The following is a 25,593-nucleotide window of genomic DNA, read 5'->3' as shown; positions in this document are numbered from 1 at the left end:
TTAACTAGGGGGCAATCAAGGGGTTAAAACATTTATTAGGTAGTATATGGGGGTCCCTGTCGCTATAAAACGCTGACGGCAAACCTAAATATTTACCTCACTAACTAGCGTCACCAGCGACACTAATACAGCGATCAGAAAAATGATCGCTTAGTGACACTGGTGACAGGGGGTGATCAAGGGGTTAAAACTTTATTAGGGGGGTTAGGGGGGTATCCTAGACCTACAGGGGGCCTAACACTCACTGCCCTAACACTGTAACTGTCACAAACTGACACTATGCAGTAATCAGAAAAAAAAAAAAAAAAAAAAAAAAAATACTGCTAATGTCAGTTTGTGACAGGGGGGGGGGGGTGATTGGGGGGGGATCGGGGGGCGATCGGGGGGGGATCGGGGGTGTAAGGTATGCCTGGCATGTTCTACTGTGTGTGTTTGTGTTGTGTGCACTTACATGTCTTCTCTCCTCGGCGCTGGACGGAAACTGCCAGACCGAGGAGAGATGACATCACATCCTCTGCCTGTGTGAAACTACACACAGGCAGAGGAGGATTCCCATTGGCTGGGAGCGATCGCGAGGGGGGGGCCACGATCGGATGGTCTCCCCCTCGCCTCCCGACGCTCCCAGTCAGATGCCGACCGCCGCTGGCACCGGGGGGGGGTCCGATAGGACCCCCCGCCCGCGGGAGGCAGATCACGTATATATACGTGATTCTGCCTGCCCGTGCCACTCTGCCGACGTATATCTACGTTAGGCGGTCGGCAAGTGGTTAAAGTTCTGCATTTCTTTAAAAAAAAATGCCAAAGTATGCATCTACCCAAAACAGCACATTTTTTAAATTAAAATATTATTATTTTAAATGATAATATTTTATCAAGGTAGAAATATCCTTACCAAATAATTCTGAATAAAACAAATGTACATACATTTGGTTTAGATATCTGATTGCTATGAAAGTAGAAAGTATGGATGTATTAACAATTCTGTCAGATAGGCAGGTCTTAGCAATGGGATAGGCTGCACAATGGTGACACTTCAATGATTTTGTAACATATTACAATGCTAGATCAACGCATTGGCTTGTGGCGTACCTGCAATTTATCATGCTTCATTTGATTAAAAAAACAAAAACAATCACTAAAGATGTATGAGTGCGTTGTGACCTGGCTTGCCTGTTCACATATTTATAGTACCAAGGCAAGCCAATACCCTTTCAGTGGATTGATCTCTTTGAAACATTGAGCTCTCCTGACACCATTTCTGGCTACATGTAATGACAACATGTTCCCAAGTCTCTTATTGTGCCTGTGAATATAGGGCAGTCCAGTCTCAAGCTGTCTTCAGTTGTTCAGGTCATAAATGATTAGCTAAAATTGCCTTTGAAATAGATGACAAGTTCCTTCTCACATTTGTGGTTTATTTGTTCCAGCTTCAATAATATACCACTTTAAACAGCATCCAGTACCAATCACATTTACAATATATAGTTGAAAAAGATATTTACCAGCTACAGACAAAAGAAAACTAAGTCACCAGTTGCAAAAAAAACATTGTAGCCTTATTACACATTGGCAATATAAAATATTAAAATATTAAAATATATTAACATGGTTTAATATAAACAAACAACAGAAATTAGATCTACTATACATGTTTATGGTGAAAATAAATTTTTAAAAATACTAATATTAGGGTACACAGTCAATATTTTAAATGATTTACAATACTGAATGAAATGTGAATAACCCAAAAAGATAAGCATTTTTTATAAAGACACACTGCGAGTGCCAAAAAGGCAAGTTGTAATTAGAACACACAATATAAAAAACCTATGATGTGTAAAAAAGTAATCCAGAGCAGCTAAATAGGCCAAAAAGAAAAAAAAAAAAATTCAGAAACCCAACATAAGTGTACAATTCTTAGTAACAACTCTGGGGTTGATTTACTAAAGGCAAATGATCTGGAAACTTTGCAAGGTAGGTTGCCATTTGCAAAGGAAAGTCATACTTTGCATGGAAATTTCCCCCAAGAACGTAGAGAATGCGGTGACTTTTCCTTTTGCAAAGAACACCAAAACACATACAAGGAAAATAAAAAACAGCATTTTTGCTTGCACATGATTGGATAATAGAAGTCGTCAGAGCGTCACCTTATTCATTATTGGGGAAAATTCCCATGCAAAATGCAACTTCCCTTGCAAAGTGAACTGTCTGTTTTTCTTTAATATATAAACCCCTATGAGTGGCATTTGCAGGTAGTGTATAAAATGATCTTATTATTTTATTTTCATGTGCAATCAGCATTGTTGATTATTGTGATATTTACAGAAATAAAGGCAGGCCAGGCATTACTTACCTTCTCAGGTTTTGCCCACTGGCTTGATCTGCAGCTGGAACCACTAGAACTTTGGATATGAGGAAATAGAGATACTCCCCCACCATTACACACCCACAATTATGCAGCATTGGGCACCTGTGCAACATATCTTCAGACTCTAATGCTGTCACATAAGGCTGGGCAGGAGTTTTCAGAGCCATTATCGGGTTTTAACTTATTTGCAGAAGCATTTTAAAGCACTCTGGTGACTAATTATGGTGGCATGGGAGTGCGAGGAAGGTACCTATAATTCATCACACCTCTCACCTCTGTTCAGCTTTCACTTTCATTGAAATATAAAAACTCCTTATGGGTATAGATAGATTGTGCTCATAAGGATGGGGGGTGCATGATTACACAGCATCAGACAGTAAATCCAAACTTCTCCAGTTCTAGCATTCTCTGGAAGTTTTATTACATGCACAATATATTATGATATACTCAATATATTACCATCCAGTGAGATATCACTTATTTCTTTGCTAAGCTCAACATAGTAAATGTACTGTAACTAAGATTAGGACTATGCAGATACTCAGCTTCACATACTGCAGTGATCCTTAGACAGCATAAAACATAGGTCAATCATACACACGGATCTGACCTGAAATAATCAGATTCTCAAAAAACCCTAATTTTTATGGTACGTGCACTTCTAGGATTCAGTTCATGTCAAGCAATTTCCTTATGATTGTTTATTGCCATTCTCTGGTTTATGAAAATTGTTTGGATCATAGGTTTCAGTCTCCGCAGTCTTTTGTGCAACATAGGTAATGCAACGTTAAATGATCACTTTTGTGATGTTTTAACACAAAATATAGGCAGACAGTAAAGAGTCTTTTATTTTCTCTGGCCTTCTGTAGGCTACCTATGGACTTCTCAGTTATTTTGAATATGCTCCATATTCAGTATTTTAGGAAATTATGGCTAGTTGACTGATTAGCTGACTAGCAGACCAGTAGACGAAATAACTGCAAATATGGATGCAGAATTGCAAATTGAAGTTTATGAGATCATCTGCAATGATGGGGAGAAGTAAAGTTTCCATCTGAAATATGGACACATTAGAGGAGAGTTATATAGTTCTGTTATTTTAGTATTCACTGCATCTGTTTATAATCCTAATAATTTGTGTCAAAGCTACTGTTTGCACAAAGCTGTAAAATAAAATGTCAAGATGGGGTTATGGTAGCTAATGGTTACCTATCCCTCTGAAACTGCTAACTGACTGCATGTCATTAGGAACCTCTTAGTTCAATGCTTTTAGTAGCTTTTGAGTAGCTTGAAACAAATAAGCAGATGTCTGTTTTATCGCCTAGATTCTTGACCTGCTTACTTTTTCCAAGTCAGTGAATCAGTATTGAGGCTATTGAGGCTAGTGTAAAAGCCAGTTAACTAAAATTTCTAGAAGTAGATCAGCAATAATAGCACATATTACTTTGAGTTAACACTTATTCTTTTCACATACATGGAGATGCTAAACATAGAACACACAGCTGAATGCAAACTCTGTATAGAAGACGTAGTCCAGCTCATGTGCAGCAGTATTCAGCATTTCTGCATGCTATTTTAGAACACCGTGTCAACCCAAAGATCGATTATTTCATTTTGGGTAATCACTGGTGGGTTGAATAATTTTTTCTTTGATTTTAGACATTCACTTGAAGATTTGGTAGAACTTTTCATTCTATTTTTTGTTCAAATATCAAAGTAATAGAAGACGTAAAATAGTAGTTTTGATGGACTGCAAGGAGATGGGACTGAAGTTGTCCTGAACTGAACGCAGTGTAAAAATCAGAGGAAATTGCCATTATTTTTTACCATTCTAATTCCATTGTGATTTGATCTTTCAAAAAACTATATTGAAGGTGTCAATTTATTAACCAGTTTTACAGTTGACTGAATGCTGGCTATTGAACAATTGCTGGTGGCAGATATTAAAAAAATACAACCAGCATACCTGAATCTGTCTCTGTTATCCTTTGTGCAATATCACTTAGACAGGGAGACAGTCAGGTATCTAGCATTTTCACAGTAATGAAAGTCCCTGTATTTCTGTCCATACAATTTTTTGTAGTGATAATACCGGTGTATTTCTAAGCATGTGTGGATATTTGGATGAGATGTAGTAAGCCTCAGGAAATGCTAATTTCCATAGTGATAAAATTGCCATGGCCTTCCAGTGTAACCTATGTTTTCTTAGCAGGTCAGTTTATGTCAGAATTTACCTCAAAGAGGAAGTAAACCTTTCTATCCTTTACAGCCAAGGAAGCTGCCATATTAGCCTTTTTTTGCAGTTGCCATGGTGCTGCACACGTGATAAGTTATGACAACAGCAATTTGATGGCTTGACATTTTGGTTGGGAGCACAAGCAACTGTGTCTGGCATCATTCACAGCATACCTTGTATGTAACTGTTTTGGGAAACAGTTAAATAATTGGGTTTAGTTTCGATGTAGGATTATTTCTATTTTTTTTTTAAGATTATTTTCTATTTTTCTATTTCTATATATCTATTTTCTACATGTATTAGCTTTTCCGACCTGCTGTGAGCATCGCTTTTTATGTGTTAAATATGCTAAGCTGGTTGTTGTAGGTTTAAATTGGTTTATATTGTAATGTATGGTGTTTGTATTTGGAATCCATCCAGTGATGTATATAAGAAGCTCTTGTATAAAGTGTATCATTAATGTTGCAGTCATTCTTGTCTCAGATGTGGTAGTTAACAGAATGCTCCTTTTCCTAGCTCATCCAGTCCAAAAAATAAAAGGAAACAAGTCAGGAAGCACAGAAAGCAGTAAGTATTTCCATTTTATCCTAACAAGATAGAATCAAAGTGTATTTTCTTTCTTTATTCGCTCTTTCATCACAGTAGAAGGGTATTTCATCTATTCAAAACTGTTGGTGAAAAAGGCTGGTTTACTGGTTGGTTAGATTGTGAGTTGGGTTATAGCAATGACCCAGAATCCTCCAATGTGAGCTGTTTTCATATAGGTTCCAAAATAAATGTAGCCACAGAGCATCAGGCCTAGATTATGGACAACTGATGCCCTGGATTATGGACAACTGATGACCTAAGCACTGCTTAACAATGGTGCCTCTCTCAGCAACTCCATTTTCCATTCCAAATTAAAGCTCCAGGCCAGCCCTCACAACTATTTAAATAAAAATGTTAAATGTTATTTAACACATTGGGCATGTATCAAAATCAAGCATCCGACTGAGGCCTTTTATTTATAAATCATGAGCGATATCACTTAAAAATAAAATAATTAGATATAATTGTTTTTTTTCACTGGAAAGACAAAGGAAGACAAGCCTCCTAAAAGTCTATGGTACTGTAATGTGACTTCGGAGCCAGGATAGAAATGACTTGGGGCGTGAGATGTAAATAAACAATGTAGGCCACAGTTGGATCTTTGCAAGGATACATCTGTGGTGGGTGAGGGTGGGATCGGTTATCTCAGGGCAAATGGGCAAGAAAGATAAATGCACTTATCATTTAGGAGCATGATAACTAGGCGGAAATGTGGTGCCCCCTTCCTTTGGTGAGCATGCTTATTTTGCTAAGCGGTTAACTCTTGGGGGCCATCCATAGATATGAGCATATAGTGAAACTTCCATTGAACCTCATTTTGAAAAAATGAAGTGATAAGACTTTCAGTTATGTATTGACGTGCAGCATTATCAATAGCCTTCCTGACTCAGGCGCAGCTGTGACTACAGTGGCGTGAAATGTATTGTAATTTTTCTTCCTTCTGTAAACACTGTTTTACATTTAGTCTCTCTCACAGGCCTTTGCCTTGGAGTGATCCAATTTTTTCTAAAAGAACTTTCTAAATCTGTTTAAAGGAACTTCACCCATGCCCACTCATTGCCAGTGTTTTCATTCCCTATATTGCACAAACCTTTTATCTAAAAAAAACACACTCAAAAGCCAAGTGAATACTGTTTATCTCTCTACCACCTCTATTCCTCTGCATATACTTCCCCATGCCACCATCTTCTCTTTCTATGTAATTGGGAGCCAGCTGTCTCTTCCAGATTTTTGCAATCGGTCTCCTGATAAATTAATCTTCCAGCAATGTGGGGAAGCCTCCTGGAATATGTGATGTTGGTATGCCAGAATGCTGCAGGAGGGGGCTTTACATCAATCTTGTCTTGACAAGAATGGATACAGGGGGCAGGTCAATAGCAAAAAGCAGGGCGCTGAGGTTAATACCAAGCAAAAAACACCTTTATCAAAAGCAGTATACTTACATGTCAAAATTCACCAATCAACCAGTGAATAGTAACACAGCAGGTTGAGACACCAGAGCTGATTAGCTGAGGGTACACAGAGGCAATGGATGGCTGCCAGATATGTAGCATCAGGGGCTCCAAAGCTCTAGCAGGTAGTATGGAGAGAAAGAAATGGTGGCGTCTCCAGCTGCACTGTGAAGATGACAACTTTCAGAATCCTATAGTGATGTCAGGAGGGGGTAAGCATAACACGTTTTTAAGGGACATGGCCCTCTTTTTCAAATGCATAGGGAAAAGCCAGAAGATAAAGGTTTAAATAGCCAATGGGGCAGGTAAGAGGGAGGAGAAGTAGAGGGGAAGTGCAGCAACTGAGTTGCTGCATTCTCTGCAATCTCACAATAATACAATATACAGGCACATTATGGTAGGCAAGTGCAGTCGGAGAAATATGCATGAAACTGGTAACATTTCTAAACTATAATACTAGAACATGCTACATCAACAAATATACAGTTGTGCTCATAAGTTTACATACCCTGGCAGAATTTAGGATTTCTTGCCCATTTTTCAGAGAATATGAATGATAACACAAAAACTTTTCTTTCACTCATGGTTAGTGTTTGGTTGAAGCCATTTATCAATCAACTATGGTTACTCTTTTTAAATCATAATGGCAACAGAAACTACCCAAATGACCCTGATCAAAAGTTTACATAACCCAGTTCTTAATAACGTGTATTGCCCCCTTTAACATCAATGACAGATTGAAGTCTTTTGTGGTATTTGTGGATGAGGTTCTTTATCTTCTCAGATGGTAAAGCTGCCCATTCCTCTTGGCAAAAAGCCTGCAGTTCCTTAAAATTTTTGGGCTGTCTTGCATTGCATGAACTGGACGTTTGAGATCTCCCCAGAGTGGCTCAATTATATTAAGGTCAGGAGTCTGAGATTGCCACTCCAGAACCTTCACTTTATTCTGCTATAGCCAATGACAGCTTGACTTGGCTTTGTGTTTTGGATCACTGTCATGTTGGAATGTCCAAGTACATCCCATGTGCAGCTTCCTGGCTGATGAATGCAAGTGTTCCTCCAGTATTTTTTGATAACATACTGCATTCATCTTGCCATCAATTTTGACCAAATTTCCTGTGCCTTTGTAGCTCACACATCCCCAAAACATCAGCGATCCACCTTTGTACCTTTCATCATAGGCCTTGTTGACTCCTCTCCAAATGTAGTGTTTATGGTTGTGGCCAAAAAGCTCAATTTTGGTCTCATCACTCCAAATGACTTTGTGCCAGAAAGTTTGAGGCTTGTCTCTGTGCTGTTTTTAGCATTTTGTAAGTGGAATATTTTGTGGCATTTGCATAGTAATGGCTTTCTTCTGGCGACTTGACCATGCAGTCCATCTTTCTTCAAGCGCCTCCTTATTCTGCATCTTGAAACAGCCACACCACATGTTTCAGAGAGTCCTGTATTTCACCTGAAGTTATTTGTGGGTTTTACTTTGCATCCTGAACAATTTTCTTGGCAGTTGTGGCTGACATTATAGTTGGTCTACCTGACAGTGGTTTGGATTCAACAGAACCCCTCATTTTCCACTTCTTGATTAGAGTTTGAACACAGCTAATTGGCATTCTCAATTCCTTGGATATCTTTTTATATCCCTTTCCTGTTTTATACAGTTCAACTACCTTTTCCCGCAGATTCTTTGACAATTCTTTTGCTTTCCCCATGACTCAGAATCCAGAAAAGTCAGTGCAGCACTGGATGAAAGATGCAAGGGTCTGTCAGGAGTCCATAAACTCATAGACCTTTTATACACACACACTAATGACAAGAAAACAGATCACAGGTGAGGATGGTTACCTTTAATAGCCATTCAAACCCCTTTGTGTCAGCTTGTGTGCATGTTTTCAGGCCAAAATCACCAGGATATGTAAACTTTTGATCAGGGTCATATGGGTAGTTTCTGTTACCATTATGATTTAAAAAGAGTAAACACAGTTGGTTGATAATAAATGGCTTCAGCCAAACATGAACCATGAGTGAAAGAAATGTTTTTGTATTATCATTCCTATGCTCTGAAAAATGGGCAAGAAATCATAAATTCTGCCAGGGTATGTAAACTTATGAGCACAACTGTGAAAGAAAACGGGATAAAATGACATATATATATAAAAATATAAAAAAAAAATTAAAACTGTGATATAGTGTTTAACTATATATCAATGAATGTGAATGAAAGAATACAGGGGGACCTGGTAGGTGTGAAGACTATACATGATGCCTAAAAATACTCATACTACATGGTCTGAAGAGGGAAGGGGGAAGGGGGTTGGGGTAAAAGAAAAATGGTAAATTACATGACCAAACTAATGTAAGAAAAACAAAACAAAAAAAACCTCCTTTCCCCTGAAACGCTATAAGGCTGAATAGCTAATACAGTTAGCAAAAAATAGTGGGGGATTGTCGTTATAGTGCAGTAAGAAAATATGGCTGCTACGACAAGACAAAAGAGGAGGAGTAGGAACCATTGGCAGCAGAAAAAAAGTCATACACAAATTACCAAAAATTACAGAATAGGCCACACCTCCAACTCCACATTCAGACCCCATGGTGATAAGGTGTGGAGATGGTATATCCAAAAAGTTTTCCTGCGGCAGAGAGTATGATACCTCTCTACCTCAGAGTCACAGGGGGGATCTGCTCAAAGACCCAAACAGGAAGATCCTCCGTGGAGCCATTATGATTGGACTTGAAATGTCGGGGGACAATATAATCCATTTTGCCCTCTTCAATCAGCCTCCTGTGCTCGCCAAATTGTGTCCTGACTGCCCAAACTGTCCAGCCCACATACAGGCAGTTGCAGGAGAATATAGATGACATGGTCTGCGGAGCAAGAGAAAAGGGAGCGGGTCAACCATGTTTTTTTAAGAAAGGTAAATAAAAACATTTTTAAAAAAGGTACATATTTTTTTCTTTGTAAATGGAGGAGAGGATTGGAATAGTGAATAGTGAGTTATTGAGGGAAGGTCATCTTTAAATAACATATCAATGCCAAAGTAATTATCCCTCTTGTTTTAACACTTAAACACCAAAAAGCTTATTCTGAGTGGTTAAGCTGACCAGCTAAATGCAAAGTACTGTGTATTTTTTGCTTTATTAAATTCAGAGAGCTGTACATTACCTACTAGGGGTAGCCCTCAGTGGTTCAAGGCTTACAAACACGTCTATTTTGAAACCCATGTTTTTAATGAATCGGACAACTAAGCATTGTGAGAAGCAGCTACAAAGCATAACCATTGTGAGCACTGCAAAACAAGAAGTGATCACCCCATGTGCAAATATAATTACAAATTATACATAGAAACAAGTTTTTTTAAACAATAACAGTATAACAATAAAATAATATCAATAGTAGTATTAATAGGATATTTTACATTAAACTGATCTCATTTAGTTGTTTATCTAAAAAATTGGAAACGACCATATATTTACTTTAAAAAGGCATTATTCAGAAAATTGATAACTTGCAGATTTCATGAATCGAGTTTATCGAGTCTGGTATTTGAAATATGATGAAATACATGATAAGTGTCAAAGCCCAATCCTACCCTTTTTGTATTCAGGGTAATGGTTTGAAATATAGAAAACTAGCATTATCATGACAATTGGAGCAGCAAGTAATAATATTCTCATTGTCTATTGCTGCCCGGTTTCTGTTTCCTCATGTAGATCACAACTTTGAAAAAAAAGGATACATGCTGATTTTTTCAGCTTCTTTCTGATTGCAAAGTATATTGGGATGACAAGAACTACAGGGGACTTCCTTCCTATCTTTTCAAGAGAGACCATGATTATTATTGCTGTCAGTAATAACATTAGAAGTCAGTGACATAGCAGTAGGTGCTCCGATTTCTAAAAATCGCAGTACTTAGGTTCTGCCATGAGATGGGAGACAGACATGAAACAACACAGATTCTCTGTGAACAAAAGATTTTGATGTACTTTGCAGCACAGCTTAACTTGTTGACCTTTATTTTCATGCTGTAGGGATATCAAATTTATAAAGAGATGTTAATTATAAATATTTAATTCTTTTGTGGATTATTGCTGAAGAAATAACTCAATTTTGCATAGAAAAGTAATTATAAAAATCAACTGGCTTAATTTACCTGGACAAGAAATGTGATAAAAGTGGCCCGAGACTGAGAAAATTATTCATAAAAAATAATGGGAAAAAAAATAATCATATCTGGTATATTCATAGTGTTGTTTGTAATGTAATATTTGTTCTAGCTGTACTGATGTTTAGATCTCAGATGGGCAAAAATTATTTTCTTAAAACCATATTATTATTATTATACAAGATTTATACAGAACCAACAGTTTGTGCTGCACTTTTACAAAATGAAGACAGACAACACAGTTTCATAGGCAGACAGTTTAAGAGTACACCCCTAAGTGAAAATGTCCAAATTGGGTCCAATTAGACATTTTCTCTCCCCAGTGTCATGTGATTTGTTAGTGTTACAAGGTCCCAGGTGCGACTCCATGCCCAAGAGGGTTAAGGTGGTGCTGGAAAATAATGGTGGTCACACAAAATATTGACACTTTGGGCCCAATTTGGACATTTTCACTTAGGGGTGTACTCACTTTTGTTGCCAGCGGTTTAGACATTAATGACTGTGTGTTGAGTTATTTTGAGGGGACAGCACATTTACACTGTTATACAAGCTGTACACTCACTGCTTTACATTGTAGCAAAGTGTAATTTCTTCAGTGTTGTCAAATGAAAAGATATAATAAAATATTTACAAAAATGTGAGGGGTGTACTTACTTTTGTGAGATACTGTATATAATACAGTTCAGAGTATATTGTGTAGTCCGTGTAGTATATATAATACAGTTCAGAGTATATAGTGCAATCAGTGTAGTATATATAATACAGTTCAGAGTACATAATGCAGTCAGTGTAGTATAAATAATACAGTGCAGGGTATATAGTGCAATGCAGAGTATATAATACAGTGTATTGAAGTGGTTAAGGGGAACCCTATGACAGAATTAAGAAACAAAGCGATGTGGGGTCCCTCCCAAAATCAATACCAGGCCCTAGTCTGGTGGAATAGTGCTCTGCCATTTCCCACATTTGATCTCTGTGCAGTGAATTGGGTCTACAACCTCAGGCAGATTCATATTATCTGTTGTTGGTTTGTATGTCAGATATTCAAGCATAACTGGATAGATGGTACATCAATGTGAGGTGAGCCAAGACCTGTGTGTTAGTATGATATGCAAGTGAGTCCAGGTGGAGTTTCTGCACTAGAAACCAGTAGCTGGGCACATGTTATTGAGTTGTGTTGAGTTGAGTTTGTTCTTGCAGTCCTCAATGGGGAACTGAAGCAATTAGCCCTGATGGTGATGGGTCTGCTGCCACCCCCCCCCCCCCCCCCCCAAGTTGGCATCATGGGCATCAGGAACTGGCAAGGAACGAGATTTTGATCTTTTTTGTAATTTGTTGGCAGAGTTCATTCACATCTTTTTTTAGGGCACCCTCTATTCTGGAAGCCCAGGAGTCACAGTCTGCTCTAGTCCATGGTGTTGCAAGCAGGGCACAAAGCTCTTTGCCCATCAATACAGCTAACTGAGCTAAGGATGCAGAGGGTTGAGAAGCATATAGGTAGTCAGAGTGTTTTGGTGAGCCAGGGACCAATAGATCTGGTGAGAGTATATGGAATTATGCACATCTTAGACTTCAGAAGTTTATGTAGGCTTTAGACCTTGTAGTGGCCCCAGCAGAGATTCTATTAGGTAGGTGTTTTAGCTTGGTGGCTGTTTTTGGTGGCACCATGTTAGATGCCGAAATCTGTGCTTGGTCAGGGGAGATATCAGGAAAGTGTGGATGCCCTATGTATTTGGCAAAAATATATGTAAAACAAGGGGCCTATAACCCAGAACCTGGGAGTGTCAACCAACAATATGGCCACTGATTCGTCCTTCGACGGGGTTCCTCCACAACTATATAGTCAACTAGAAACTGTGCAAACGAGAAACCAGACTGGTAATTCTAAAAAAAGAGTTTTATGAGGAGGACCAACTACAGTGTGCCAAACATAGAAAAATATTTAATAGAAAAATCATTTACTCACAATTTAGAACGTACCCCCATACAGAAACACCCACAATCTAAAAACAATCAACAATGTTGTTCCACAAAGTGCCAAACAAAGAGGGCCACTCACATCCACACATGCACACACAGACCTAGGGCAAAATACAGGTTTGGATTGATATTGTCTGTGCTCAAAACATCGTTACTCCAAAGTTTAGAGGTATGCATACCCATAGGGCGTCAGTGCATTACCATTGAGGCACGAAATTCAAAGTGCAGTCAGCTGAATCTTACAGAGTAGAGATGTTGAGCTACAGAGGTGGCCACCAAGTATCCAACCTGTCAATAAATCATGGCTGATTGGACAGTAATGCCGCATACACATGACCGGTTTTGCCGTCGGAATAAACTCTGAACGTTTCTCCGACGGAACTCCGACCGAATTCCATTCAAGCGGTCTTGCCTACACACGGTCAACCCAGAGTCTGACTGTCCAGAACGTGGTGACGTACAGCATGTACAACGAGACTAGAAAAAGGAAGTTCAATAGCCAGTAGCCAATAGCTTCTGTCTCGTACTTGCTTCAGAGCAAGCGTCGTTTTTGGTCCGTTGGAACAGCATACAGGCGAGCGGTTTTCCCAATAGGAATTGGTTCCATGGGGAATATTTAGAACATGTTCTATTTCTAGGTCCGTCAGAATTTTCAAAAAAAAAAGTCCGATGAGGCACACACCCGATCGAAATTAACGATGGAAAGCTTCCATCTGACTTTTTCTGTTGGGCTTTCCGCTCGTGTGTACGCAGCTTTAGGCAATGGAGGATATGTTGGAAATGGGGTTGATAAGAAAGTCTTATATACTAGCTTTGGTGAATAAGCTCAGCAATATATTAAGGATTGCCTCTAAAATCACATAATGGCATGAATAATTGAAAAGTTCTTGTGGTGCCAAGATATAAATCACACGGACAGTGTGCATTGAGGATGAGGCATGCATGTCTTCATGGCGATGAACCAGCCTAATTGCTATTAATCATAGACCCTGAAAAAAAAGCCGGACTGGCTCTGAGGTAGGGTATCTTGTAGTTTCAAATGCAGTCACATTCATGGTGCCATCAGCTAAGGAACCTCTCAGAATGCCTAATCAACAGTACTGTCAACGCCAGTGTTGAGGCATTCAATAATGGTGCACACAGACGCCATGCAACCAGTGGAAATCAAGGAATGCTAAACTGCATATGGCCTACGTCAACGCGTTTCGCACACACGACCGCCATGATGAAGCATACGGTCACATGTGTGAAATACATTCATGTAGGCAGCGCCGCTCTGCCCTACGTCCCACCATGAGTTCCAGCATTGCATCCGCTGCCCGTACAGACCAGCTCAGCTTGATACACAGACTGCAGGTGGCTACAATACACCAGGCATGCGCTGAGGCACTTTGTGTGATCCAGCAAGCTTACTACAGCATGGGCCATGTAAACATCCACACGGATGACCCCACAGAAGGTGATGCTAATCCAGGACACACGTGCAAGTACCGTGGAGTGGTTAGAGCCTCCTGGCAGTACTTTTTCTGGCATTGCAGCCTAGTGCATCGGATATAGAGACGTTTGTCACTCTGGATTCCACATGCAGTTTAGCCTTCCTTGATTTCCACTGGTTGCATGGTGTCTGTGTGCACCATTATTGAATGCCTCAACACTGGCGTTGACAGTACTGTTGATTAAGTATTCTGAGTAGTTCCTTAGCTGATGGCACCATGAATGTGACTGCATTTGAAACTATAAGATACCCTACCTCAGAGCCAGTCCAGCCTTTTTTTTCAGGGTTTATGATTAAAAGCAATTAGGCTGGTTCACCGCCATGAAGACATTCATGCCTCATCCTGCACACTGTCCGTGTGATTTATATCTTGGCTAAACCAGAACTTTTCAATTAATTATGCCATTATGTGATTTTGGAGGCAATCCTTAATATATTGCTTAGCTTATTCACCAAAGCTAGTATACAAGACGTTCTTATCAACACCATTTCCAACATATCCTCCATTGCCTAACTGTCAGAGAAATAGGCGCATCCCTGTGCTCAGTGGTGCAGGATTGGCAAACCAGCACAGACAAGGGCACGTTGGTGCGCATCGGCGCACAAGGATGCGCGGTGCCATGACTAGGCAGACATGTGGTGCCGTGATCAGGCAAACGTGCATGCGCAACGGCGCACGCTCGCAATAATCTGGGCGCCACTGCCTGTTTAAACCCACTGCTTGCAACAATGCACTGCTGGTTTTTCTTTAGTTCCCCCTGTGTTCCTGTGCCCTGTATTACCTGCTGATCTGATCTCCTGTGTACCGACCCGGCTTGTTCTGACCTGCTCTTCCTGATCCTCTGGCTCGATCCTTGGCTTGCACCTGACCTCCTTCTGCCTGCTCCCTGCATTTGACCCCGGCCTGGCTATTGGACTCTGCTTATCCTGCTCCCTATATCAAGACACGGCTCACCCCTGGTCATTCTTTTTTTTTTCCATAAAGATTTTATTTAGTGTTAAAAGAGCAAGTTACAGTTCACAATTCAAATCAAATGACACAGAAATACAATTAACAAGCATGGTATGGAAGCGAAAGAAATGCTGGGTACATCCAATATAGGTTATGATAATACAATACTGGTAACACAGCCAGATATGCATAATATAGTAGCTGTGGGGTGGAGGATCATTATTTTCTCCCCCCCCCTTCTCCCCCCTGAGCAGTTAAGCCCAACCAAGGCTAGGAGATAAGTGATACGGCTGGTCCCAGTTCATTTCTCTGAGTGAAGTACCCTTGCAAGCATCTATGTAGGGCTATGTTAAGACAAGGTTAAGAAAACCTGCTACCAAGTAGGAGGCCGAAGTTGGGGAGAAAGAACATGGGGTGTATGAGAGGAAGGAGAGGAAAGGGCAAAAAGGGTAGGATCAGGAGAATAAAGCAGGAAGGGAGAGAGGGACAACAAAGGAAGAGAAAAAAAAATAAATAAAATAAAATAAAATAATGAGGAGGAAGGGGTCAAAGACGAAGGGGGGAGTTTGAGAAGGTGCCCCAGCACTCCCCCCCCTGGAAGGCCCACTCCCCCTCACATCCCCCCCACCGACGAGAGTCCACCGTTAGGATTAAAGTTCACTTATCACTTTTTATAGTACATGCTGGCGATAGCGTTCAGTAGTCACATAGTGATTCCAGCACGCCCAAGTGAAAGAAAATTTATGTGTTCTTTCCTGTGAAATATGAATCAATTCTTCCATCTCTTTTATTTTAGAAATTCTCCTGTACCACTCTCCAATTGACGGGGTGTGTGTGGAACGCCAATGCACTGGGATACATAATCTGGCGGCGTTCACCAAATGCATAACCAGAGACTTATAGTATGTTTTTTTGGGTAAAGAGGTGTGATATAGAAGAAATTGTGCGGGGGTGTAGTCCAGGTATCTGTAGTGATATGTGAGATGATTTCACTGACTTCCCTCCAGAAGGGTTGAATGCGTTCGCAGTCTCACCATATGTGGAGCATCGTTCCTTCCTGCTTGCCGCACCTCCAGCATGTGTTAGGGATAGAGGGGGAAAATTTGTGAAGCTGAGAAGTGGTCCTATACCACCTAGTGGCAATTTTGTAGCCATTTTCTTAGATGGCCACATTTAGTGAGCATTTGTGTGCGTATTCATAGACAGTGTCCCACCTTTCTGTAGAGAGGGGTGTTTGAAAGTCTTTGTCCCAGGCCAACTGTGAAGATGCCGGGGGAGAGGTTAATGCAGATGAAAGGAGGGCGTATATTGCGGAGATTTAAGTGCCTTTGTTGTGTTTTGTAGTGGCAAAGGGATTCAAAAGGAGTGAGTTGTTTGGTCCAACAAGACTGGTGTGGTTGGGACGAGAGAAAGTGGCGGATTTGTCGATATGACCAAAAGGGAAAAGAGGCAATCTTGGACATGTTAACTAGTCTTTCATATGGGAGAGGGGATCCCTCTGAGAAAAAGTGAAGAGTTAAGACGTCGTCATGTGGCCATTCGCGTAGCAAATAGGAGCAGGAGTCACCCGGGGGAAAGTCTGGATTTTCTCTCAAGGAAGTTAGGGGACCTGGTACCGAGGCAGCCAACCCCAATTTCATTGCTCCTCTAAAGGCCAGCAAGGAGGGGTAGATCAGGGGGTGAGATACGATCTTCTGTGTCCAGGGTTTGTGAGACAGCCAGGTAAGTAGGTGTAGAGGCCCTGGTATCAATGAATTTTCCAGGGCTACCCAGATCTTTTTGATACTGTGTATGTTCCAATCTACTATCCTAGTCAGGTGACACGCCAGGTAATATCTATATAAGTCTGGAAGGCCAATACCCCCATTCTTTTTCTGCGTCGTTAGGCGGGAATATTTTATGCGGGGTGGAGAGTTTTTCCATATAAAAGTGGAACAAGCTTTGCGATAAGCTGCAAAAAAGGCGGGGGGAAGGTGGATAGGGATGATTTGCATGAGATAAAGTAATCTTGGCAGAATGACCATTTTAATTAATGCCGAACGGCCAAACCAGGAGACGTTCAAGCCCATCCACTCCTTAAAATGATTTTGAATTTTGGTGAGAGCTATGTGGAAATTAGACCTATAGAGGTCTGACAGCCGCGCGGTAATTTTGATTCCCAAGTAAGTGATCGCCCCCTCTTCCCATCGGAAGGGAAAGGGAAGGGACAGTGGATTACCTCCTGAGCGGGAAGAGTCACATTCAAAGCATTTGATTTTGAGTGATTGATCTTGAGATTGGATAAAGTGCCAAAAAACTCAAGATCTTTTAGTAAGTTGGGCAGTGAGATGCGGGGCGAGCTCAGGGACAGAAGAATGTCGTCTGCGAAGGCTGCGACCTTGAATTCCCTTCTACCGACAGTCAGACCTCCAATGTCAGGGTTGGATCTTATTTTGTTGAGGAGGGGCTCCAGCGTCAGAATATAAATTAGGGGGGATAAGGGGCATCCCTGGCGTGTCCCATTACTGATGAGGAAGGCGTTTGACAGGTGGCCATTAACCTTTACCTTGGCAGAGGGATTCGAGTATAGGGCTAGTACATGTGAGAGCATGCGGGGTGCCAGGCCAACAGCAACCAGCACCTCCCGCATATAGTCCCAGGCCACTCTGTCAAACGCCTTCTCGGCATCGAGAGAGAGGAAGAACCCTTGTGACTTAGAAGATGTGAGCCAATGGTGTTGATTCAGGGTACGGATAGTGTTGTCCCTGGCTTCCCTTCCAGGGACAAATCCCACCTGATCTGGAGAAATAAGTTCGGGAATCAAAGGGAGCAATCTGTTGGCCAAAATTTTTGCGTATATTTTAATATCTACATTTAGTAGCGATATGGGCCTGTAGTTTGAGACTTTGGTGGGATCCTTACCTCCCTTAGGGATTACAGCTACGTGAGCCATAAGCATTCCTTCTGGCAGTATCTGGGGGTCCGAAAAAGCATTAAAGGTGGAGAGAAGTTTCGGGGCGAGGGAGTCTAGGAATGTCTTGTACTACTGGAGAGAGAAGCCATCTGGGCCTGGGCTCTTGCCAGTTTTCATCTGTTTAATTGCCAGCTCTAGTTCCCCTTTCGTAAGAGGTATCTCCATGCCCTGAGCTTGTTGGGCGGATATTTGTTTTGGAGAGTGTTGCGAGAGAAACTCTCTAATGCGGTCGACTCGTGTGGCTGACGCAGGTGTTCCGGGGCGATTCTGGTGTAAGTTGTAAAGCCTGGCATAAAAACTCTCAAATTCTTTCGCTATATCGTCGTTCCTGGATAAGAGTAATCCCTGAGCATTTTGCACATGATGAACCGTAGATGAGGTTCTAGAGGCTTGGATCGTGCGGGCCAAAAGACGCCCGCATTTGTTGCCATGCTCATAGAAAACTTTTTGGCCAAGGACGTAACGTCTTCTATTATGTTTACCTAATTCCTCCAAAAGAAGCGATCGGGCATGTAGTAATTCTTGTAAGGTGTTTGTGGGCCGTTTCTAACTTTTTGATCTTCATGATCAAAGAAGTTATGTTTTCTTGGTGTAACCTTTTGGCTTTCCCGGCGAGTGTAATAAGTTCGCCACGCAATACACATTTATGCGCTTCCCAGAGGGAAACAGTAGAGACATCTGGGGTAGTGTTTTCCTTGAAATAAAGGTCTATACAGGTTTTCAAGTGTTCTACCGTCATTGGGTCATTGAGTAAAGAGGGGTTCAGTCTCCATGTTTTGGTTCTTGCGTTAGATTCAGGGTAGGAAAGGGTGATTGTGATTGGGTGATGATCGGATAGGAACATTGGCTCTATGGTTGTTTGTTGGAGTAGGGCTAGGTCCTTTTGAGAGAGAAAGAAATAGTCAATTTTCGAATATTTGCCATGGGGTGCCGAGTAAAAAGTGTAGTCCCTCACGGAGGGGTACATGGTACGCCAAGTGTTGTGGAGCGTCAGGTTTTGGAGTTGCATTTTGATTTGCCGGAGGGCTCGATATGGTAGGGTAGAGGCTCCCGTCGAAGAGTCCAGGACATGGTTCAGCGGGGCGTTAAAATCACCTCCCAGCAGAACCAAACCTGACTGAAAAGTCGAAAGCAGGTCGCATATTTTCCTGAAGAAGGAAACATGATGTTCATTGGGGCAGTAGATGTTAGCTAGTGTAATTGGTTTCGAGGCGTATGTACCTTTGATAAAAATGTACCTGCCTTCTGGGTCGATAAGTGAGTCAGTCTGGTGGAAGTTGGCATGTCTGGATATTAAGATCGAAACCCCCTTTGTTTTTGCTACAGGATTGGTGGAATGCAGTGCTGTTCGATAGATATGATTAGATAGTTTAGGAACTGCATCAGAGCGGAAATGTGTTTCTTGAAGGAAAATGAATTGAGCTTTGTGTTTGGTAAGGGAGTTCAGAATCTGAGATCTTTTTTCTGGGAGATTAAGGCCCTTAACATTCAATGATACACACTTCATCGTTAGGGATGTAGTAGGCGCCATGGTCTTTTCCGTGAAAGTGGTTAAGAAAGGCAAGATAATAGTAGACCCTCAGCAGATCAGTGCAGGTGGAACTCGGTCAGCCGGGGGGAGGGGGGAGTACCCAGAGTAGGGGGGAGTGAGCCCTCTTCCACAATAGGGGTAAGTGCAGAGGGGAAACACAAAGCAGTTGGGGCTCAGAAAAGTGGAAGGTAAAGGAAAAAAAAAAAGGGGGGGGGGGGGGGGAGAAGGAAAAAAGAGAAAATAAATAAAAGGGGGGGGGGAGAAAAGACTAGGGAGAAACGGTGGGGGGCAACAAGCAGAAGGGGTAATGTATGGGAGACACGGGATTTAGTGATATACCAGAGGTGGAAATAGATATACTATTCCACCTATAGAGGGGAAAGCTGGTAAGTCAGCGGGAATCCAAAGGAAACAGCTGTGTGGGAACGTAGGTATAAACGGAAAAACCCACAGGTGCTTCCGCAAACTGGGGACCATGGGAAAGGAACCGTGCATGAAGTGTATAAGAATGGCCTTGGGGAGCCACAACAGTTTTGTAATTTGAGCATTTCAACCAGAAACATTAACTTAACAAGTAAAAAGTTAGCATATAGTATGTAACATATAACCTGAACCAGCAAGTATAGCTGTCGAGGCCAAAGGCTGACCTCTCCTACACCTGAGCAACGTTTGGTGCCTTCGGGAGCCTCTGGAGAAAGAAAAACAATGTCTACTTGACCTAAAATCTATTTAAACTCGAGGACTCCTTGTCTGTTTGGGTGGAACTTGCCCCATAATTCACCATACCAAAAAAAAAAAAAGGGGGGGGGGTAACATTAAAATAAATGCTCTATATCGAAATAGTTCTGCAGGTTGAATCCCAAAAACAGCGACCGTGCCCATTAGGTCATAACCACTATAGTGCAGTGATAGTTAGGAAATATTCATTAAATGTTAAATATTTTTTATTTATTATTGCCACTATCGGAAGTGGTCTGGTTGCAAGGGGGTTGCGTAAGTAGTCCCCGAGAATCCGGAGTGCTTAAGAGGGTCTAAAAAGAGAAGATCCCTAGCTGGTCCTGAGACGGAACCGGTCAAAGTAGGCACAAAAAGGAAAGAAGGGCAGTCACAGAAACTCGGAGTACTTCACGCGTCAATCGCCAATGTGGGTGTATGGTGTACCACCTGGCAACTGTATGCAAACATTTAGAACATAAAATATAGAACGTGGGTTACAGCCTGGGGATATAAGAGGGTTGTATGGGATCCCACGCATACTCTCCCCACACGAAACCAATACTAAAAAATTTTAATGTAATTCAGGATCAAATTTTTCAAGGGGGACAGTTTTTTGCCACACACCACAAGGGAATCCCTGTGGTGTTTAGAAATCCAGATGGGGTAGACTAAGCATGGAGTCATGGTACTGTAGGTGATTCAAACAGAAAGGGTAAGGGGTTCAGTCCCAGCCCTCCTCCCACTTAATTCAGACTGATTTGGTACCCCGGAGAGTATGCACGTAATTCCATGGGTATGATTTTGTGCAAAAGGGGGTTACGGACATTACATATAGAGGTGCCTCAACACATAACTTTATAACTGTATGCATTTCCTCCCATTCTACCCAATGTTGGTTACCCAAATCAGGCTACTTAAATTTAGTCCAAGGTTCTCAACTTAAGGCGGTATTCAGAGCCACTTGGAAGTGGATGGGTGATGGTTAAGCCAACTGGAGGCAGATTGGAGACCTTGAGGTAAGGACCTAGTGTATTGGAGTTGGGAGGTCCACGTTATTGCATTTGGAGGTAAGGTATGTCCGGTAATGCAGCGGCAAGTTGGCAAGCCAGCAAACCTCCTTCCCAAGCTCCGGGATGAAGTGTAAGGATCTAGGTGAGTCAATGAGAGTCAAAAGAATCACTATGGTGATCTAGGCATGGTCCCCTCAGGATCTGTTACACAGGGAGGAGGAAGGGGGAAGGATAAAGGATAAGGCCCAGTAGGGCATATAGACTAGGCGATCATGTACGCACAGCTCCCCTTATCTTACCTTCCCAGTAAGGTTATCCTGTGCGGGGGTATACCAGATCATACCTGCATAGGGCCGCTTGTCATATGGCCAAGCAGCCATAGTTGAGGCCAGGAGGTTGATAGGCAGGAGGAAGTGCGTGCTTGTGAGTGATTCACTCCATCCGGTGAGGATTTTTGATGGCAGGTCAGGCGTGTCATCTATGCTGTAACAAAAATAAAAACAAGCGCAGGGAGAGGGAAAAATAAACAAAAAACAAAAAAAAAACCACAGGCGTGAGAGCAGATGGCAAGGGGCAGTCACATGACATAGGCTGATTCAAAATTGGCTGAAAAAGTGTTGCTTGTTAGGCCTCCATGCGATCTCTCCTACCTGGAGGTGAAGACGGGGATCCAGGGTTTTGTTGGTATATATCTCGTCGTGAAGATCGGTTGTTAGGCGAGGGTGGCACGTCTCGATGTCTTCTCGATATTTGTCGCTGTGCTTTCGGCGACGGGTTGAGTGAGACAGGAAGCCATGGTTCCGTCGGGTAGTAGAAAGAATACCATTCTGGAAGATCCATGCGGGGAAGATCAAACTGGTCACAGAAAGCCTGTAGGTCTTCCGGGGTGCGGAGCAGGGCCGAGCGACCCCTAGCGGTTGCAGATAACCCGAAGGGGAATTTCCAGCGGTATTGTATGTTCTGAGTACGCAGAGCTTCCAGCAGGGGGGCGCAACGCCCTTCTATTCTGTAAGGTTATCTGCGATAAGTCCTGAAACAGTTTAATCTCAGCGCCATTATGAATGAGCTGACCTTTTTCCCTCGCCTTCCTAAGGATTTCCTCCTTCAGGGGGAAATTCACTATACAACAAATTACATCCCTGGGCGGCTTATTATCTCGGAGCTGAGGGCACAATGCTCTATGTATTCCTTCCATCTCTATTGGAGAATCAGCCGGTCGGTCTATCAGTTCATTAAAGATTAAAGTTACTTACAGTTTGCTGTAGAAGACCAGGATCATTATTTTCAGGCATGCCACGCACCCTGATATTTTGTCTGCGCCCGCGGTTATCTAGATCTTCGATATGTCTGTGAAGATCTAGAAGGTGTGTAAGCTGTGCATCGTAGGTTCCCCGGACTTGGCGAATGGCTGCAGCATGATGTTGAGTGGTTTCTTCCACATCACTGATGCGCCGAGTCACTGTTTGAAAGTCTGAGCGGAGGTCGGCAATGGCAGCCATCACTGTGCTCTTGATGTCAGCGGCAAACTTCTCCAGGTCCAGCAGGCTGGACGGCTGGGTCTGCAAAAAGGAGGGTGTCCCCGCCCCTGACATCTGAGAAGCGGACGCTGTTTCAGGCGAGTCCGGTGCTTGGGCCTGCAAGGCCGCCTGTGAGGCCGCGTGTGTCGGCTGGCGCTGTGTCCGGAATATCTCCGGTGTGCGGGAGGTGGAGGAGCTCCTGGTCGTTCTATTCATGGCGTTTTTAGTGCTGTAATCTCCCCAAGTAGCAAACCACGGTCCCCAGTTTACAGGAGCTCAGGACTCAAGCAGCCATCTAGGTCTCCGTCCCTGGTCATTCTTATTCCGGACTGTCTTCCTATGAATGACCCCTGGCCTGGCTCCCGGCTCAGCCATCCAGTTACTTCACTTGTCCCTGTCTCCTGGACCTGCCAAAGCACGTCTGCCCACAGAAGCATGGGTGACCAGGTACCCATGCTTCTGTGGGCACCACACCTGCTGTGTCACCTTCAGTGGTGTGCTGCAATCGGCCGCAAGGGGAGCCCTCCCAGCACCTCGGCCTCCTACCAAGTTCCTGACACTAACTATTCGATCAGCTGTGATTTATGCACTGACACCCTATTGGTTATGCATACCCCTAAACGTTGGAGTGGTGGTGTTTTGAGCACAGACAATATCAATCAAAACCTGTATTGTGCCCAAGGTCTGTATGTGCATGTGTGGATGCGAGGGGCCCTGCTTGTTTGGCACTTTGTGAAACAACATTGTTGATTGTTTGTTTTTAGATTGTGGGTGTTTCTGTATGGGGGGGGGGGTACGTTCCACATTTTGGATAATTATTATTTTTCTAAAGTGTGAGTAAATGATTTTTCTATTAAAGATTTTTCTATGTTTGGCACACTGTAGTTGGTCCTCCCTATAAAACTTCATTTTAGAGTTACCAGTCTGGTTTCTCGTTTGCACTGTTTCCTGTGTATTTGGCACCTGCAGGGTTTTCTGTGGTTTCCTCACTTCTCCGTGTTCAGCCATGCCCTGTGATCAGATTCAGATCACATTTTATTGAAAAAAATAGCTTCTGGAAATGTGAAAAGACTTAAACGGTGTGCTACCACATGCATATATTGCTTGTTACTGCAATGTGGGTAGTATTCTCCATCAGATGAAGTTTGGTCATGGATGCAGCTATGGACTATGAACTGCATATGTAGGGTCTGTGGACTTCCTCCCAGTTTATTCTTGCACTCTAATACCAAACAGGGAATTTTTCATGTTTCATTATTTGTATGTTTCACAAAGAATCACTGAATTTTTTTTAAGGTGACTTTTAGATTTTTTTGATGAAATGGCAATAACCTAATATAAGACTATTTCAAGGGCATAATGTACATGTTTGCTGATGACAATTACATGACACAATAGGGGAGATTTACTAAAGATGGAGAGAGCAAAATCTGGTGCAGCTCTGTACAGAAACCAATCAGCTTCCATGTTTTATTGTCAAAGCTTAATTGAACAAGCTAAAGTTAGAAGCTGATTGGCTACCATGCACAGCTGCACCAGATTCTGAATGATCCAGTTTTAGTAAATCTGCCCCAATGATTGATATTTCGATATTAGACAGAGTAATAATAAATACGGCACTAATGCTATTGGGTGGAAGCACTGTAAATACTGTGTAAAAATAGAAAAATCTATCTGTAAAAGATTGACATTTATTTAATGGCTGTGCCACAACTGAAATATATAGCAAACATCCAGCAGCTTCTTATGTTCTGTTTTGAGTGATAGATATGCAAATAAGTATCTCCATTACAGGAGCTGTCATTCCTCACACCTCATTTACGTGGCATTTCTTCTAAGCAAAGACAGGATATCTTTCTACAAAAGAGCTGCACAAAAAAAGGAGGTGCACAATATCCACAATATTCTCACAGCTGAAGTGTTACTTGGACGCACCCATTATAATGCACACTGTGCAGCAATTATATTTTCTAAATATATTTTGTGAACAGGTTGTTTGTGTAAGGGATCTTTCCATGCTTTGGAATGTCTAAGTAAATACTATATTGTGTTTAAAAATGGCTCCCAACTTCTCCACAATTACGCTGCCTGGCTGAACTAAATGCAGACTGTAGGCAAAAACTGTTATTGCGTGTATGTAATTTTTTATTATTTATTGGGTATTTTAACATTTTTTTACCAAATAAGTTTTATGATTAAATGTATATATTGTTTAGAGGTTTTTCAAGGACAGTGGAACATGTAACCCAGCTTTTTAAATAAAATGACAAACCTTTTTTCTGGTGCACAAATGCTTAGCTGAAACAGGGAGCTGCTATTTTAGTGTGGGATAGTGCAACCTGCAGGTGAAACCTGGTATCACAGCTGACCACTCAGCTGGAACCCTAATATACCACTGCTTGACTTTATTTTGCTAAGCCAAGTAAGGAGTAAGGGGAGCACTTGTAGATTAATAAAGTAGTTTACTGCAATGTAATCCATTCAAAAAGTAAGTAATTGATCCTGGTAAATTTCTATAATTAAACTGGTTACAAATAAGGACAATTCAAATGAAGGGGATGATTAGAAAAAAATATAAGCAGAAATAACCTTCAGCGATAAACCCATGTCAAAATGATCAGCTGATCCAGAGGCA

General features: G+C 41.8%; 1 protein-coding gene across 4 annotated transcripts in view; it reads left to right on the top strand.

The window, feature by feature from the left end:
* Nucleotides 1–25,593, top strand: part of SRRM4 (serine/arginine repetitive matrix 4) — a 242,204-nt gene that overhangs the window by 161,365 nt on the left and 55,246 nt on the right. For all 4 annotated transcript variants that reach the window (XM_073625503.1, XM_073625510.1, XM_073625520.1 and 1 more), the window contains one exon: nt 5,121–5,171. In XM_073625503.1, the coding sequence (XP_073481604.1) occupies nt 5,121–5,171 (51 nt within the window). The remainder of the gene's footprint in view (nt 1–5,120; nt 5,172–25,593) is intronic.

Source organism: Aquarana catesbeiana, linkage group LG01, assembly GCF_042186555.1.
Source record: "Aquarana catesbeiana isolate 2022-GZ linkage group LG01, ASM4218655v1, whole genome shotgun sequence".
NCBI classification, from domain to species: domain Eukaryota; kingdom Metazoa; phylum Chordata; class Amphibia; order Anura; family Ranidae; genus Aquarana; species Aquarana catesbeiana.
Note: the sequence above shows the minus strand (reverse complement) of the source record. Positions and strands in the feature narration are given on the sequence as shown.